General features: G+C 40.2%; 1 protein-coding gene across 1 annotated transcript in view; it reads right to left on the bottom strand.

The window, feature by feature from the left end:
- Positions 1-15,999, bottom strand: part of DIAPH2 (diaphanous related formin 2) — a 741,115-nt gene extending 725,116 nt beyond the window's left edge. The window contains exon 1 of the mRNA XM_065900213.1: positions 15,865-15,999. Coding sequence (XP_065756285.1) covers positions 15,865-15,999 — 135 coding nt within the window. The remainder of the gene's footprint in view (positions 1-15,864) is intronic.
- Positions 16,000-16,219: the final 220 nt, after the last annotated feature.

The raw sequence follows: 16,219 nt of genomic DNA, 5'->3' as shown, positions 1-16,219 counted from the left end.
TTCATGGCAGTGATTCAAAGAATCTTAACTTTTGATTACCAGTGGCACTAAAATGAATGGGCCCTGACCTCTCCCTTCCAAATTAGACATAAGCATAATGCAAATCTAGAGCAGGTCCAACCACCACCAGTCTAGAGAACCATTAGGTCTTCAGGTCACTTTACAGCTACTCTGAAGTTTACGGTCTTAGGCAATATATTCAAAATCTTGGTGAAAAACATATATTTTTATAGGCACACTGGTCTTGAATTCCAAATTCACCACTACATATCCTCGGGCAAGTTACTGATTGGCTCTGAGCCTTTTCTCCACACCTACAAAATAAATGTTGTAGCACATTAAAAGGATTATACACCATGATCAAGTGGGGTTTATTCCAGGAATGCAAAAATTCTTCAATATATGCAAATCAATCAATGTGATACACCATATTAACAAATTGAAGGAGAAAAACCATATGATCATCTCAATAGATGCAGAGAAAGCTTTTGACAAAATTCAACACCCATTTACAATAAAAACCCTGCAGAAAGTAGGAACAGAGGGAACTTTCCTCAACATAATAAAGGCCATATATGACAAACACACAGCCAACATCGTCCTCAATGGTGAAAACCTGAAAGCATTTCCACTAAGGTCAGGAACAAGACAAGGTTGCCCACTCTCACCACTCTTACTCAACACAGTTTTGGAAGTTTTAGCCACAGCAATCAGAGAAGAAAAGGAAATAAAAGGAATCCAAAGAGGAAAAGAAGAAGTAAAGCTGTCACTGTTTGCAGATGACATGATACTATACATAGAGAATCCTAAAGATGCTACCAGAAAACTACTAGAGCCAATCAAGGAATCTGGTAAAGTAGCAGGATACAAAATTAATGCACAGAAATCTCTGGCATTCCTATACACTAATGATGAAAAATCTGAAAGTGAAATCAAGAAAACACTCCCACTTACCATTGCAACAAAAAGAATAAAATCTCTAGGAGTAAACCTACCTGAGGAGACAAAAGACCCGTATGCAGAAAATTATAAGACACTGATGAAAGAAATTAAAGATGATACAAATAGATGGAGAGATACACCATGTTCTTGGATTGGAAGAATCAACATTGTGAAAATGACTCTACTACCCAAAGCAATCTACAGATTCAATGCAATCGCTATCAAACTACCAAGGGCATTTTTCACAGAACTAGAACAAAAAATTTCACAATTTGTATGGAAACACAAAAGACCCCGAATAGCCAAAGCAATCGTGAGAACCAAAAACGGAGCTGGAGGAATCAGGTTCCCTGACTTCAGACTATACTACAAAGCTACAGTAATCAAGACAGTATGGTACTGGCACAAAAACAGAAATATAGATCAATGGAACAGGATAGAAAGCCCAGCGATAAACCCACACACATATGGTCACCTTATCTTTGATAAAGGAGGCAGGAATGTACAGTGGAGAAAGGACAGCCTCTTCAATAAGTGGTGCTGGGAAAACTGGACAGGTACATGTAAAAGTATGAGATTAGATCACTCCCTAACACCATACACAAAAATAAGCTCAAAATGGATTAAAGACCTAAATGTAAGGCCAGAAACTATCAAACTCTTAGAGGAAAACATAGGCAGAACACTCTATGACATAAATCACAGCAAGATCCTTTCTGACCCACCTCCTGGAGAACTGGAAATAAAAACAAAAATAAACAAATGGGACCTAATGAAACTTCAAAGCTTTTGCACAGCAGAGGAAACCATAAACAAGACCAAAAGACAACCCACAGAATAGGAGAAAATATTTGCAAATGAAGCAACTGACAAAGGATTAATCTCCAAAATTTACAAGCAGCTCATGCAGCTTGATAACAAAAAAACAAACAACCCAATCCAAAAATGGGCAGAAGACCTAAACAGACATTTGTCCAAAGACGATATACAGACTGCCAACAAACACATGAAAGAATGCTCGACATCATTAATCATTAGAGAAATGAAACTCAAAACGACAATGAGATATCATCTCACACCAGTCAGAATGGCCATCATCAACAAATCTAGAAACAATAAATGCTGGAGAGGGTGTGGAGAAAAGGGAACCCTCTTGCACTGTTGGTGGGAATGTAAATTGATACAGCCACTGTGGAGAACAGTGTGGAGGTTCCTTAAAAAACTACAAATAGAACTACCATATGACCCAGCAATCCCACTACTGGGCATATACCCTGAGAAAACCATAATTCAAAAAGAGTCATGTACCAAAATGTTCATTGCAGCTCTATTTACAATAACCAGGAGATGGAAACAACCTAAGTGTTCACTATCAGATGAATGGATAAAGAAGATGTGGCACATATATATACATATATAATGGAATACTACTCAGCCATAAAAAGAAACGAAATTGAGCTATTTGTAATGAGATGGATGGACCTAGAGTCTGTCATACAGAGTGAAGTAAGTCAGAAAGAGAAAGACAAATACCGTATGCTAACACCTATATATGGAATTTAAGAAAAAAAAATGTCACGAAGAACCTAGGGTTAAGACAGGAATAAAGACACAGACCTACTGGAGAATGGACTTGAGGATATGGGGAGGGGGAAGGGTGAGCTGTGACAGGGCGAGAGAGAAGCATGGACATATACACACTAACAAACGTAAGGTAGATAGCTAGTGGGAAGCAGCCGCATAGCACAGGGAGATCAGCTCGGTGCTTTGTGACCGCCTGGAGGGGTGGGATAGGGAGGGTTGGAGGGAGGGAGACGCAAGAGGGAAGAGATATGGGAACATATGTATATGTATAACTGATTCACTTTGTTATAAAGCAGAAACTAGCACACCATTGTTAAGCAATTATACTCCAATAAAGAGGTAAAAAAAAAAGAACTGTTGTGAGGATCAAATGAATTACTATTGATGGTGGGAGGATATCCGCCATCAATACCCAAGCATCCCTGCACATTCTTGCTGGGTTTGCCAAGGCTGAAAGGCCCTACAACACTTCAGCCAGGCCATTTCCCAAGGTTGTGTTTGTAGCAAGTGACCGAGATGATGAGGTACTAATATCAACCCTCCCCAAAGAGCAGGCTTGCTTCTGCTTACCATAAAAGTGGCAAGTCGGGCTTCCCTGGTGGCGCAGTGGTTGAGAGCCCACCTGCCGATGCAGGGGATACGGGTTCATGCCCCGCTCCGGGAGGATCCCACATGCCGCGGAGCAGCTGGGCCCGTTGAGCCATGGCCGCTGAGGCTGTGCGTGCGGAGCCTGCGCGCCGCAACAGGAGAGGCCACAACAGTGAGAGGCCCGCGTAACGCAAAAAAAAAAAAAAGTGGGACGTCCACCAAGTTCAGTGTTCCTCTCCTGTAGTGCAACTGACTGCCTGGGTAGGCATCCGTCCTGGGCTACCTCATGGGACTTAGGACTGTAGTGAACCAGCATGTCATGCTGACATTCTGGTTACTGGTTTTGTAATGAATAAGAAAACATCTTTTGTCGCTGACCCAGGAGTCTCGAGTCCTCTGTAATCATCCGGGAAACAGCAACAGATCGGTACGCAGGATAAAACTCCAGACCCTGCACGGGTCTTGACAATTATTGGGTTGGCCAAAAGGTTCATTCGGTTTTTCCTGTAAGATGGCTCTAGTAGCACTTAGTTGTCTTTAACTTCATTCAAAATAATTCTGTTAGATTGTACGTGACAGCTGTCATATCAGCATGCATTTAAAAAAAAAGACATTAAAATTGGTGAATTTTTGTGTAGCCATTTTAGTATTAAAGATGGAAGAAAAAAAGCAACATTTTCAGCATATTATGCTTTATTATTTCAAGAAAGATAAAAACACAACTGAAATGCAAAAAACGATTTACACAGTGTATGGAGAAGGTGCTGTGAATGATCGAACATGTCAAAAGTGGTTTGCGAAGTTTCGTTCTGGAGATTTCTCATTGGACAATGCTCCACGGTCAGGTAGACCAGTTGAAGTTGATAGCGATCAAATTGAGACATTAATTGAGAACAATCAACGTTATAGCACGTGGGAGATAGCCATCATACTCAAAATATCCAAATCAGGCACTGAAAATCATTTGCACCAGCTTGGTTATGTGAATAGCTTTGATGTTTGGGTTCCACAGAAGTTAAGGAAAAAAAACCTCCTTGACTGTATTTCCTCATGCAATTCTCTACTTAAACGTAATGAAAACGTTCTGTTTTTAAAACAAATTGTGACGGGCCATGGAAAGTGGATACTGTACAATAACGTGGAATGGAAGAGATCATGGGGCAAGCGAAATGAACCACCACCAACCACACCAAAGGCCGGTCTTCATCCAAAGAAGGTGACGTGTATATGGTGGGATTGGAAGGGAGTCCTCGATTAATGAGCTCCTTCCAGAAAACCAAACGATTAATTAGAACAAGTACTGCTCCCAATTAGACCAACTGAAAGCAGCACTTGACGAAAAGCGTCCAGAATTAGTCAACAGAAAACGCATAATCATCCATCAGGGTAACGCCAGACTGCATGTTTCTTTGATGACCAGGCAAAAACTGTTACAGCTTGGCTGGGAAGTTCTGATTCATCCGCCGTATTCACCAGACATTGTACCTTCGGATTTCCATTTATTTCGTGCTTTACAAAATTCTCTTAAGGGAAAACCTTTCAATTCCCTGGAAGACTGTAAAAGGCGCCTGGAACAGTTCTCTGCTCAAAAAGATAAAAAGTTTTGGGAAGATGGAATTATGAAGTTGCCTGAAAAATGGCAGAAAGTAGTGGAACAAAAGCATGAATACGTTGTTCAATAAAGTTCTTGGTAAAAATGAAAAATGTGTCTTTTATTTTTACTTAAAAACTGAAGGCACTTTTTAGCCAACCCAATACATGCAAGGTACTTAGGGTAACAACTGGCACATATGATCTTACTGGTTACTGAGAATCAGCTCTGGGCAGGCTTGAGTACTGTGCTTGGTCAGTGAACCAAGGCTACCACCCAAGGATGAGGATGACCCAGAGGAGAGCCAGCAGGGCCCTGCACACAATGCATGGTTAAAACCATGTTGACGTTACCTTCACTGAACTAGGCTAACTCAGACTCCAGAAACAGGACAGTAAAGTTAACTTGTATTTTCATCCTTAGCATTCAGCCTTAAACAGTCATCTTTCATGACTGCCAACTTTTTTTCTAACTAGAACCCAGATGTCATGTATTTATGTTAGGGCAGATTCATTACAGCTGTCAATAACCTTTGACTCCCAGAATGTCAGAGCTGAATGGAACCTTGAAGACTTTATTTCAACTCCCTTATTTTACAGAATAAACTGACACCCAGAGAGAAAAGAGATAAGTGACTTGCCCAGCGTTACATTTTAAGAAGTAGTTAGCTTACTCTCTATATAACCTTTTAAAATTGCCAAGAAACTCTTAAAAAAATACAACTTAATAGGATCAGTTAGATATCCTATTTAGCTTATTTCAACTCTGTATAGCATGATTCTATAAAATAAGATGCACCTTGAAAATACGAAGTGGTGGTACTAAGATCAAAATGAAGTTTCTACTAGTTTATGGCAACATGGTTGATGACAGGTGTAGACAGGAAATGCTTTTAAATAAATCTTTCACATTCAGTCATTGATTTCCTATCCATTGGCCACCCGTCTGTATGTTACTGCTGATTTTGTAATGCCATAGGATACACCATTAATAATATTTGTAGAAACAAGTGAAAATGATGGTGATGATCTTCAGGGTTGGAAACATGCAAGTGATAATAGATTACTTAAAGGGAGGGCTGAAAGCAGGGGTTTGTAATGTAACATTCTGATCCACAATTAGCTACAACAGAGCTGGTAGAAAGAGCATGGAGCCCTGCACAATTCCTACTTTAAGGTATAGCTAATGCCTCAATTCCATTTTACACAGAGATATGGCCACTTAAAGCTTCGTATTTGGTCTCAGACCTACTCGGCTTATATAAAAATGGAGGATTTGGAGCTCTCAGAAATTCACAAGACCATCTGAAAATGGTCTGATGAAGCAAGCATAGGATATACGCAGCAAGCCTGAGAATTTAGAGATCAGAGAACATGAGTTAGCCCTGCTTTAGTAAAACAAATACATGAAAAGCCAAACCACCAGCATGGATAAAATCCAGGCTACTTTTATTTTTTTGCATTGTAAGATTATTCTTCCCTTTAATAGCTTGTTTAAAGACCATTAGCTACTCAACCAAAGGGGGAGAAAAATGCAAGCTAATGCACTGCCAATGAAAAACAAGCTGTGAGGTCAGCCCAAGAAAAGATTATTTCTACTCACAAACGTTCTGCATACACACTGACTCTTCTGGAACACATTGATTTTGTAATGCAAGGTATTAGACTGCAGAGCATATTATTAGAGGAAATGCTTCTGCCAAATTTATTTTAACCCATCTTAACTTTCCATAAGTTCTTGCCTTGAATCGTGGGCAATGTAAGTGAAGAGAAATTGAAGTTATGACACAAACTTCAAAAAAATGCAGTCTTACCTGTACAATCTGTAACCATGTGAAGCACTGCAGGACAAGAAAGTCAAGAAAATGACTAGGAGGAGGGCAGAAAGGGAGGAGCCTTAGGTCAGAGAAAGTAATCAACGTATTGAACCTGTAGCCTAGATCTTCAAAGACACAGCTCTCTACGTTTGAGGGCTGCAATCATCATTCACAAGCAGGTTTAGCACAACATAGTACATACATGGACACCTTATACTGTTTTCTCCGAATCAGTGACAAATGGAAAACACCTATGATAAATGAGACATTAAACTAAGTTCTGTGCCTTGCTGAATTTCTCATCTGGTGTGAGAATAAAATCCAACTGGTCTTAACTGCAGTAGCTAGCCCGTATGGCACCTCTGTGTGAACTAGGAAAAGTGGTCCCCAGAAGTCACAGTCCTGTGAATAGGCAAATGATTTGGTAAGTGATGTGACCTCTGTGGTCTCACACCCGTGAGCGGGGCCCAACCATACACAGCGGCCCTGGTCTCGATTACACATTTAAGTTCAAAATGTCAGTGTGCAGTCTACACAAAGTCTTGCTTTCTCCACATAGAATCTTCCTTAAGCAGCTTCAGCCAGCATAATATGCTGTTAAGCCTTTGAGATTTTATCAGTGATTGATCTTGAAGCACATAAAACACCACCTCCAGAGTTGTCCCTCCCTCGACCAAAACGAAAGGTGAAAAACGCCACCTGTCCAGCCCCAACAATTATCACTCATCTCCTGTTTTGAGGAAAAATCACCCACCTGATTGGGTCAGTAAATGGTTAGCTTAGAAGTTGCAGAGTGGAGATGGGTTCCCAGCCTAAAGCTACCTGAGTCCGCAAAGCTCAAGAAATTATATGCCTATTGCCACGCAGCACAATAACAGCACTAAATTGCTGTCTGGAAAGTAGTGGTTACACAATTTCTTTAGTAAATCTGTGTGGAGTGTAGGCCTTTTGCCCAAGTCGATTTCTCAAACTTACCCACTCCACCCATCCCCAGCTCTATCACCTCATTAGTGTAGCCTGGTTTTTCAATTTTAACCCCACAAATGTCTAAATAAGGAAACTTAATAGTTCAGACTTCTTTGTAAACCTTTGCTCACCCAATTATCCATATGCGGCAACTTAGATTATATTAAAAAGGCTAAAAAACAAAGACAGACACTTCAAGTACCAAATTGGCCTGTGTATGGAAATTGAAACTAGAGCTAGTAACATAAACTTAGTTATATGCATGTGTATCAAAGAATTACATGAACCCTTTACTGACAGAACTCAAGAAGACGGTCCTTTGCCCAACTGTCTACAATTTCCCTGGGAGGGAAATTCTTGCATATAACCCCACTCCACAAATTGCAAAATGAAGAATAAGTGATTACTCAATTAGTGAGTGGAACCAAAAGTCTTAATTTGGTCTCTTTTCTCAACACATAGTAGCTGTTCTAAGGAGCCTCTCCACACTTGTACAAACTTTCCAGATAGTTCTACAGAATTAAAGACACAAGTGAACTTAACTGGAGCTGATACTTTACGATAGCACTTTATGTGGAGCAACTTTGAACGACATTTTACCATTAATTTAAAGCCATATTTGTTTAAAGAGCTCGATGACATGTACATTAATTAGGCACACATGAGATTAAAAATCTGTTTTTTGAGGCAACTGGGGATATTTGATTATGAATTGAGTGTTAGATGATACCAAGGAATATGTTAATTTTTAAAGAAGTGACAAAGTCAGTAATTTTTATAGAGATGCACACTGAAGTACGCAGGAGTAAAATGACGATATCTGGGATTTGCATTAAAGTACTTTAGCATGGAAAAAAATAAAGGATGGATGAAGCAAATGTTGAAAATCAAAATAACTACTATACATAGTTAATGGTATAATACCCAATGGTGGTTCATTATACTATCCTCTCTACTTTTTAGTATGTTGAAATTTTTCATACCTTTTATTTTAAAAGCCTTATTAACTAGCCCATATTATAACTAAAGTGAAAACTCTATTTTAGCTCTTTTATTGATACTTTTAGCTAGGGGAAAGACCAACAAATTAAAGGTAGAGAAAAATTCCTCATAATTTTGAGCAGATCTTTACAAAAGCATGTGGATATCTATCACAGAAGAACAAATAGAGGGTGTTTTTTTAAGGATTTTACCCAACATCTTTTCTCCCTTGGACATACACCAGAATTGCCAGGTGATTGAATCAATAACGTTTGTGAAATCATTCATTCCTAATGAAGTCGTAGATTCCTACCTAGGCCTGCCTGAATAGCCAGCTGAGAAACTTCTCATTTGCACTAGGCACCACGACATAGAGCCCTAGCAGATGGAGAGACTGGAGGCCGATTTGCTGTTCTGTATCTGGTAGCAATGTAGCTGACTCTCGCTAAAGCAATACAGCAAAACCTTCATTAAACCAAAGCCTGTGTAAGTGGTGATTAGTAAGATTTTGCTTTCTACATTCTTTCATGAGAAAGGCACCAATACCCTTTTCCCCAGGCCACCTCACATAAAGCAAGCAAGGATCAGGATTCAGCTGAATGTCTGTTCAAGCTACAGCCCAAGTAAATCATTTAGACTGAAATGGATTCAGCCTGATCAGGTAAATAAGTTTTAAATTAGTGTGAATTGATTTATTTCTACTACATTCATAATAAATAGCTATGTGAAAATGTATCTCAGCCTCCCTTTACATGCATCATTTTTGAGCTGTCTTCCACTTGAGTATCTTCTACAAGATGCCCACTTGGATATCAAGTATATAACTGTATTTCAAGTCATCTGTCCATCATCTTAGTTTCTTCAGTCATGAGACAAAAGAAAATATCAAACAGCCAAAATCTGACAGAAGGAATTGGTCTCTTCTGCATGGCAGACGGAATATAGGACCAGGAGAAAGTTGGGTCTTCAATAATCATCCCAATGGTGCTACTGATATCCAGTGCTATTTAGTCAAATGTGCTTATTCATGTAAATTAGCATATATTATGTATGTACTATTTTCAGAGCATCCTGTTATTTACAGTGTTCTTTGAGACCAGGTTGGAAAAGAATATGATTTTACTTCAATGACATGCTGCTATTGCCAGAGCTCTTGACACTCAGAGTGAAATCTAGGTGGATTACAATGATAATTGTTCCAAAAAGGAACAAAAAAAGAGATTGAATAATTTTTCACTTTCAGAGTGCCTGAAGCATAATGACTCAGTGCTATAGCTAACTTTGACAAGAGAACTGAGAGCTTTTAAACTTATCTCTAGGTCAGACTCCTTAACACATCAGTGACTCAGTTTTCTTATTTGTACAACAGCAGTAAGCTGCCTGACAAGACAGAATTGTCATAGGTATCTAGTGAAGCTTTCTTAACAGAAATTTTAAATGCCTCAAATTGATACATGGAAAGAAAAGGATAGCCTGATTCTTTTTTTAAAAAAATTACAGTGAAAAATAAAAGTTAAACTCACATCTTGTATTCATTAAACACAAAGAATTATTAGCAGAAGGACAGAATGTATAATCTTTCAAATGGACAAATGGAATTGCAGAGAGAATAAGCAATCAATCAGCATGCAGCCATATTATGGCACTTCATACAATAATAATCTTAGAACTATCAAATTGCAAGAAAGCCATTAAACTATCCAACCACAATACATTTGATTCAGGTAATGCAAGGGGTTAACAATAATGCTCTATATTTGCATAGCAATATAGAATTTCTCATATGCTTTCTCATTCATTTCTGTGTTTTATCTAAACCACCTTGTAAAGCAAATCAGGGAAGCGTTTATCGCTGACTGGCAGATGTTAATCAAGGGCTCAAACCTCTGGTATTAAACAGCTCATCAGAGATCACAAGCAACTAAAAGATAGAATAAATACTGGAACCCAGGTCCTTTGGTCCTCCATTCAGTATTCTTTAGCCAATAATCTGATATCTCCTATTAATACCAATAAAATATTACTTGGGTCATCATCAGTTGTTTTTTTTAAAATTTTTATGGGAGTATAGTTGATTTGCAAGGTTGCGTTAGTTTCTACTGTACAGCAAAGTGAATCAGTTATACATATACATATATCCACTCTTCTTTAGATTCTTGTCCCATATAGGTCATTACAGAGTATTGAGAAGAGTTCCCCGTGCTATACAGTACGTTCTTATTAGTTATCTATTTTATATATAATACTGTGTATATGTCAGTCCCTATCTCCCAATTTATCCCGCCTTCACCAACTTCCCCCTTTCTTCTATGGTAGCCATAAGTTTGTTTTCTACATCTCTGACTCTATTTCTGTTCTGTAAATACTTTCATTTGTACTTTTTTTTTTTTTTTTGATACTGGTTCCCCACATGGAAGTTCAGGCTGTGACATCACAAGAACCCAACCAAACAAACGAGGCAGTAAGGGATGAGATCGTCCAGCCAAGAAGTTTCTCGACTTTCAAAATTAAAGAAAGGACACAGAAGAACGTACAGATAGGTTCATTTGATGGAGCATATATTCTAAGAGAAAAAATGGCACATTTCTTTTTCAAAAAGCCTCTTTTCAACAATTTACACTCTCAAAATGTCTGGCCTATAGGGAAAGAATTCCCAGCTAATAATCATTTGTTGAGTAGCTCTGCACACCAGCACCGGTCTGCAAGGTTTTCAAGAATAGGCATAAAGCAGGACCCTTGCCCAGAAGCACTTTAAAATCTTTTGGAGGTATGAGATCAGCATATAACATTCAGACCCACGATAGGAATTCAGAATAAGGAAGAGCCTTCAGTAAGCTGAAGTTTAATGGAAGAATGAGAGAATTATGAGGCACCAGCTGGACTGTGAGAGGCGGGTTAGATTTATAAAGGAGAAATATGGTGGACATTTCCAATTTGGTGAAGATGTTCAGGGTGGGTAGCAGGAAGGAGAGGCAATGGATCGGCAGGAGGAAACCGAGATGTAGAGAAATATGCCGAGTAGATGGATGAGCTAGGAAATGGATGAATGGATGCACTGCAATTGGAATCCAGGTCTCTAACCCTAAACATCAAACTCTTATGCCATTCTGCTCCTCCTAACTGGTCTTCCTGCCTCCATTCTGACATCCTTGTCCAAGAAATTCTCCATTGTATTAAGTTTCTTTCTGAAACACAATTCTGATCAGCTCAGTCTCCTCCTTAGCATTTTTTCAATGACTTAGTATGGCTTTCAGAAAGAAGCCGAAACTCTAACATGGCATACAAATACCCATCATGAACTGGACTCACTCTCTTTTCTAACGGGTCTACCATATGGAACCTTTGTTTCAGCCACTAATATCTATCCACAGCTTCTTTACTGGACATGCTACCACGTCTCTCTACCTTTGTATTTGTTGTTCTTTCACTCGTAAATGCCTTTCCCTCCCCTTCTTCAATTAATGCCTTATTCTTCAAGCCTTGGTGCAAATGTCACCTACTATGGTAAGCCTTTCCTTACCACACTCAAGCATCCAATTAGATTCAGATGCCTCTCCACGTTTCTATTATCACCCTGCTAATACATATTCCCATTGTTCCTTATCACACCACTCTGTAGTCATTAATTAACTTCCCTGTCTCCCTCACTAGACAATGGCACCTTTGTATCACCAATCTTCGGAATAATGCCTAGAACGTAGTACGTGCTCAGTAAGTGTGTGTCATACAGGAACACACTGTGCTCAGCCTTTATCAATTAAAATCAAAACATGATTTATCCAACTAAAAACAAATAACCAAATACTCAGGAAGTTATGTAAGAACCAGAACATTAACTTCTGTTATTTCAAGTTACTAATGTGACTCTACTATCTAAACCAAAGCCTTCAGGAATTATACAGAAACACAAAGTCAAAATGCAAAAACATCAAAGAATGTTAAGCCACTCTACACCATGGTATGTGTGTGAGGACTGCTGGTTCTACCTTAACACTAGCCTCTATTAATGGTTAAGTCACTGCCTTAAAAACGTGGGATTTAGGATGTCCCCTTCATGACACTTCTAGAGCTCTCTGTACTACTTGAGTTGACAAAATACATTCCATGGTTGACATCAAATTACTAATTAAGATTCATGCTGTTTGATGACATGCTACAATCTGGGCCTAACCAGATAGTTACATAAAATACAAAGCTCTACTACTAAGGCATTATCCAAACTGTGATGAGTCCAAAACAAGGTTGCCTTCATTAAAAAGAACCAAAATAAAAGGGTCATTATGAGGATGCACAGATGAAGAAAATGGAAGTAAGCTTTGTCAAATTGATTTAATTAATCTCAAGCAGAAGTTGTTAAGAGTCCTGAAATGTCACTCTGAAAAAATTCTAATACCCATCAAAAGGTTGAGGATATAAATGAAAGTAGTTCCTCTCTATAGAAAACATGCCTTCCTTCTCCAGTTTCCCAGAACAATGAGAAACTAAATGAAAACAACTGAATCACAAGCCTTATACTGTACGCATCCACTATACCATAGCTATCAATTTAAATTTTGTATGCAGTAAAAACTTTCATTTTAGCTAATACTATATAGATGTGTGTAATTAACTGCTTACTCCCAGACGCACTATCTTCAATATCTACCACTCGTGTGGTCAGTGTTATTTCCCTTCTCCCTTGTCGGTGACCTCCTCCTCTCCCCAGTCTCTTCAAGTGGAATCAACCGGCATTTCCTTTACTCTCTCTCTGGTAACCCAAAAGTTCTTATTCTTCTATAGGAGACATATGCCTTTGAGAAACTGATGAAAACTATGAGGCCCAGAAAACTGAATGTACCTACATACACTCAAATTTTTTCATATGACTTCAGTTTAAGAACCCTTATCCCCCATAATCACCTACACAAATAATTTCTACTACCATATGGCTCTCTTTTACAATCCCCCACAACTCCTTTACACACACACACAAACACAATTAAGGACTACTACAGTGGTTAACAACATAATACTCAAAAGAATAAAATTTAGTCTAGGTAAAGCTTTATTTTACCAGCAATATTTATTAAGAATCCCAGATGAACTCCTCTCTACATGGCCTTAGAACATGTTGAGCACTTCAATAAGACAACTCAAAATAAGGAGTAAGGCATTTACTTTAAAAGTTTTCCAAGTCTTATTATTTGGTCAACTTTCTTGCCTTAAAATGTGCTGAAATGTCTTCCTAAATTTATGTTTATAAACTCTGACATATCTGCTTGTAAAATCATGTAAGGCTCAAAAATTATTTTGAGTACAAAAGCAATTTCCCATTGAAATTCACAAACTCTTGGATTCAAATACTTGTTCTACTATATCAAGCTATACTCAACACCAAATAGTGTTAGCTAGGAACTGAAAGTGATACCATCTCATAACTTTCTAGTTACCTTGTCAAAGCATAAAAGATGAAACAGGACAAATGACCAAAAGGATGGGAAGAATAGAATCAAGGTGTTATTACTAACAGACAGAGATAAGTGCTTTTTCTTGAGCTCACACATCCTAAAAGTGGAAGGCTCTTGCTAGATGCACCAAACTCTTTGTGGAAACTATCAGTTCGCTTTTACTTTTGCTTAAACTTTTAATCACTGTTTAAACCAGTTTTGTACTGGATCCAAAAAGAAAAAAGAAAGAAAGAAACATGATCACTCTTTTACCGCAAACTGATAAAATTTCAACATCAGGATTTTTAAATACATTAAACTTTGGTAATACACTCGCAAAACTTTTCTAAGTTTTATAACAGGGGCACCCATTAATCCCATTAACCCCCTGCCAGTATAGACAATTCACAAAGAGCTTGTGACTCAGTTCCTTCACTTGTAAATACTTGGCGGGGGGGGGGGGGGGGGGGGGGGGGGGGGGAATAAGAGGACACATCAAGTAATTCTTAATTTGCCGCAAGTTAGGGTGGAATTGATGAGACTTTAGACTGGTTGTTTTATTCTACCCCACTAGGTCCCCTTCCACATAATGGAAGGCTACATATTTCCTGCAAGGATAACACTTCGGTCACTGTTTTCCAATCTGGACCGTTCATAATTGAAAGGCAAACAGCAGGCAAGGGAGAGAAGCACAACAGGTACATACCAAATGGCCAGATACCTAAGAAAAGGCTATAGTTATACGTCACTGCTTCCTTCCTTATTATAATCAAGTTGCTGGTTAAAACAGAAAACTAGATATGCAACATGGGGCTTGTGCTCCAGACCTAAACGAAGAACCTTCAGACAGAGTATTTGCTGAATTTGTGCTAGAAAACCATATCCCCTCTGCCACCCAAATTAGAAAGTTTATTGATAAACGTCTGCCTAATATTTGACAGTGTTGGCAAAAATAGTCTTTGGCCAATATACTGTAAGAATTTGACCTGTTTTTAAGTTTCACTATTATTAAAACATTTTCCTATAAGCTGAAGGAGAAAAAAAAAAAAAAAGAGGAACCGTTTTAACTGATGAGTTGAAGACACTCCAGTATTTCTCAATCTAATACCAGGCCCCATAGATTTCATTCCTCTGCACATGAAGTCAGGGGCAGGAAATGGACTGCTCCCCACTGGGGCACACACTCTCAGGACGGGGAGATTTGTGCGGTCTGCCTACTGCTTTTGAGCGTTCTTAATCAACTAACTGGAAGTACTGGCCGACTCTGACGATTACACACACGACAGTTGGTGGTACCTCAGCCAGCCTCTAACTCCCACGCTCCCCCCACTCTTCCAAAGAAATGTTTCTTGGAAGAGCACATGGAGAGGCAAGGGGGAAAAAATCATGTAGGCGCCTCTTCCTTAGATATCTGGTCAAGTAGAAAGACTGGGGGCCTACATTGTGTGTTTTTTGTTGTTGTTTTGGGAATTTTTTGTTCGGTTGGTTAATTGGTTGTTTTGGGGTTTTTCTGTAAGTCTGTGGGTGGGCTCCCAAGTAGTGGGACTGAAAAAAAGAGCTAGGTTCCCCTGCCCGAACCCTAAGCTTTAAGAGGCAAAAACCCAGCAACTGACAAGGGTGGGAGGGGAATGGAATCGCGCAAAGAAGGTTCGCGCCCACAAGTTAGACAAACAACAGCCCCTACCCGGTACTCGGGGTCTCCCCAAGTTGGGGTGGGGCCTTTCTCCTTCCCGCACCGCCTCCCGGGCTGCCAAGAGGGAGAAAGGGGTTAAGTGAAGAAGGGGGTGCTCTTCCGCCCCCACGCCGTCTCCGCGCCTCGGCGTGGCCGCTGCTTTAGCGGCTCCCGGAGTTGTACAGCGAGGTCGCGGTCACCCTTGGGAGGGGGCCCCGGGTCCCCCCGTGTTCAACGGCAGGAGGATCCCGGGGCTCTCGCTGTCCCCAAGGCCGGCGGGGGCTGCGGGAGCACTCACCAATTTAGGTTTGTTTTTCGTTTCCTCTTCGTTGGCGGCCCGGTTCCCCGCGCTCCGCTTGTTGCTTCGGCCCCCACCGGGTTCCTCGCCGCAGCCTCCGGCGCCCGACGCCGCCGCCGCCCCGGGCTGCTCCATCTTTCTCCGGCCCTGTCACCTGTGCCCTGGAACCCCACCTCTCCTCCACTGAGGAAGCCCCTCGGGGCGGTCCCGCTGCCCCGCGTGGATTTGGCAACACCTCCTCCTGGGAGGGGGAGAGAGTGGGTCTGCCGAGTTCACGTCCCCGGGGCTCCCGACGCGACAAGCCGTTGCCACTACTCTGCGCTGGGGCAAGCCCTGCCCCCGAGCGGCTGCAATT

Source organism: Phocoena phocoena, chromosome X, assembly GCF_963924675.1.
Source record: "Phocoena phocoena chromosome X, mPhoPho1.1, whole genome shotgun sequence".
Taxonomy (NCBI): domain Eukaryota; kingdom Metazoa; phylum Chordata; class Mammalia; order Artiodactyla; family Phocoenidae; genus Phocoena; species Phocoena phocoena.
The sequence above is the reverse complement of the archived record's forward strand: the minus strand, read 5'-3'. Positions and strand labels throughout refer to the sequence as shown.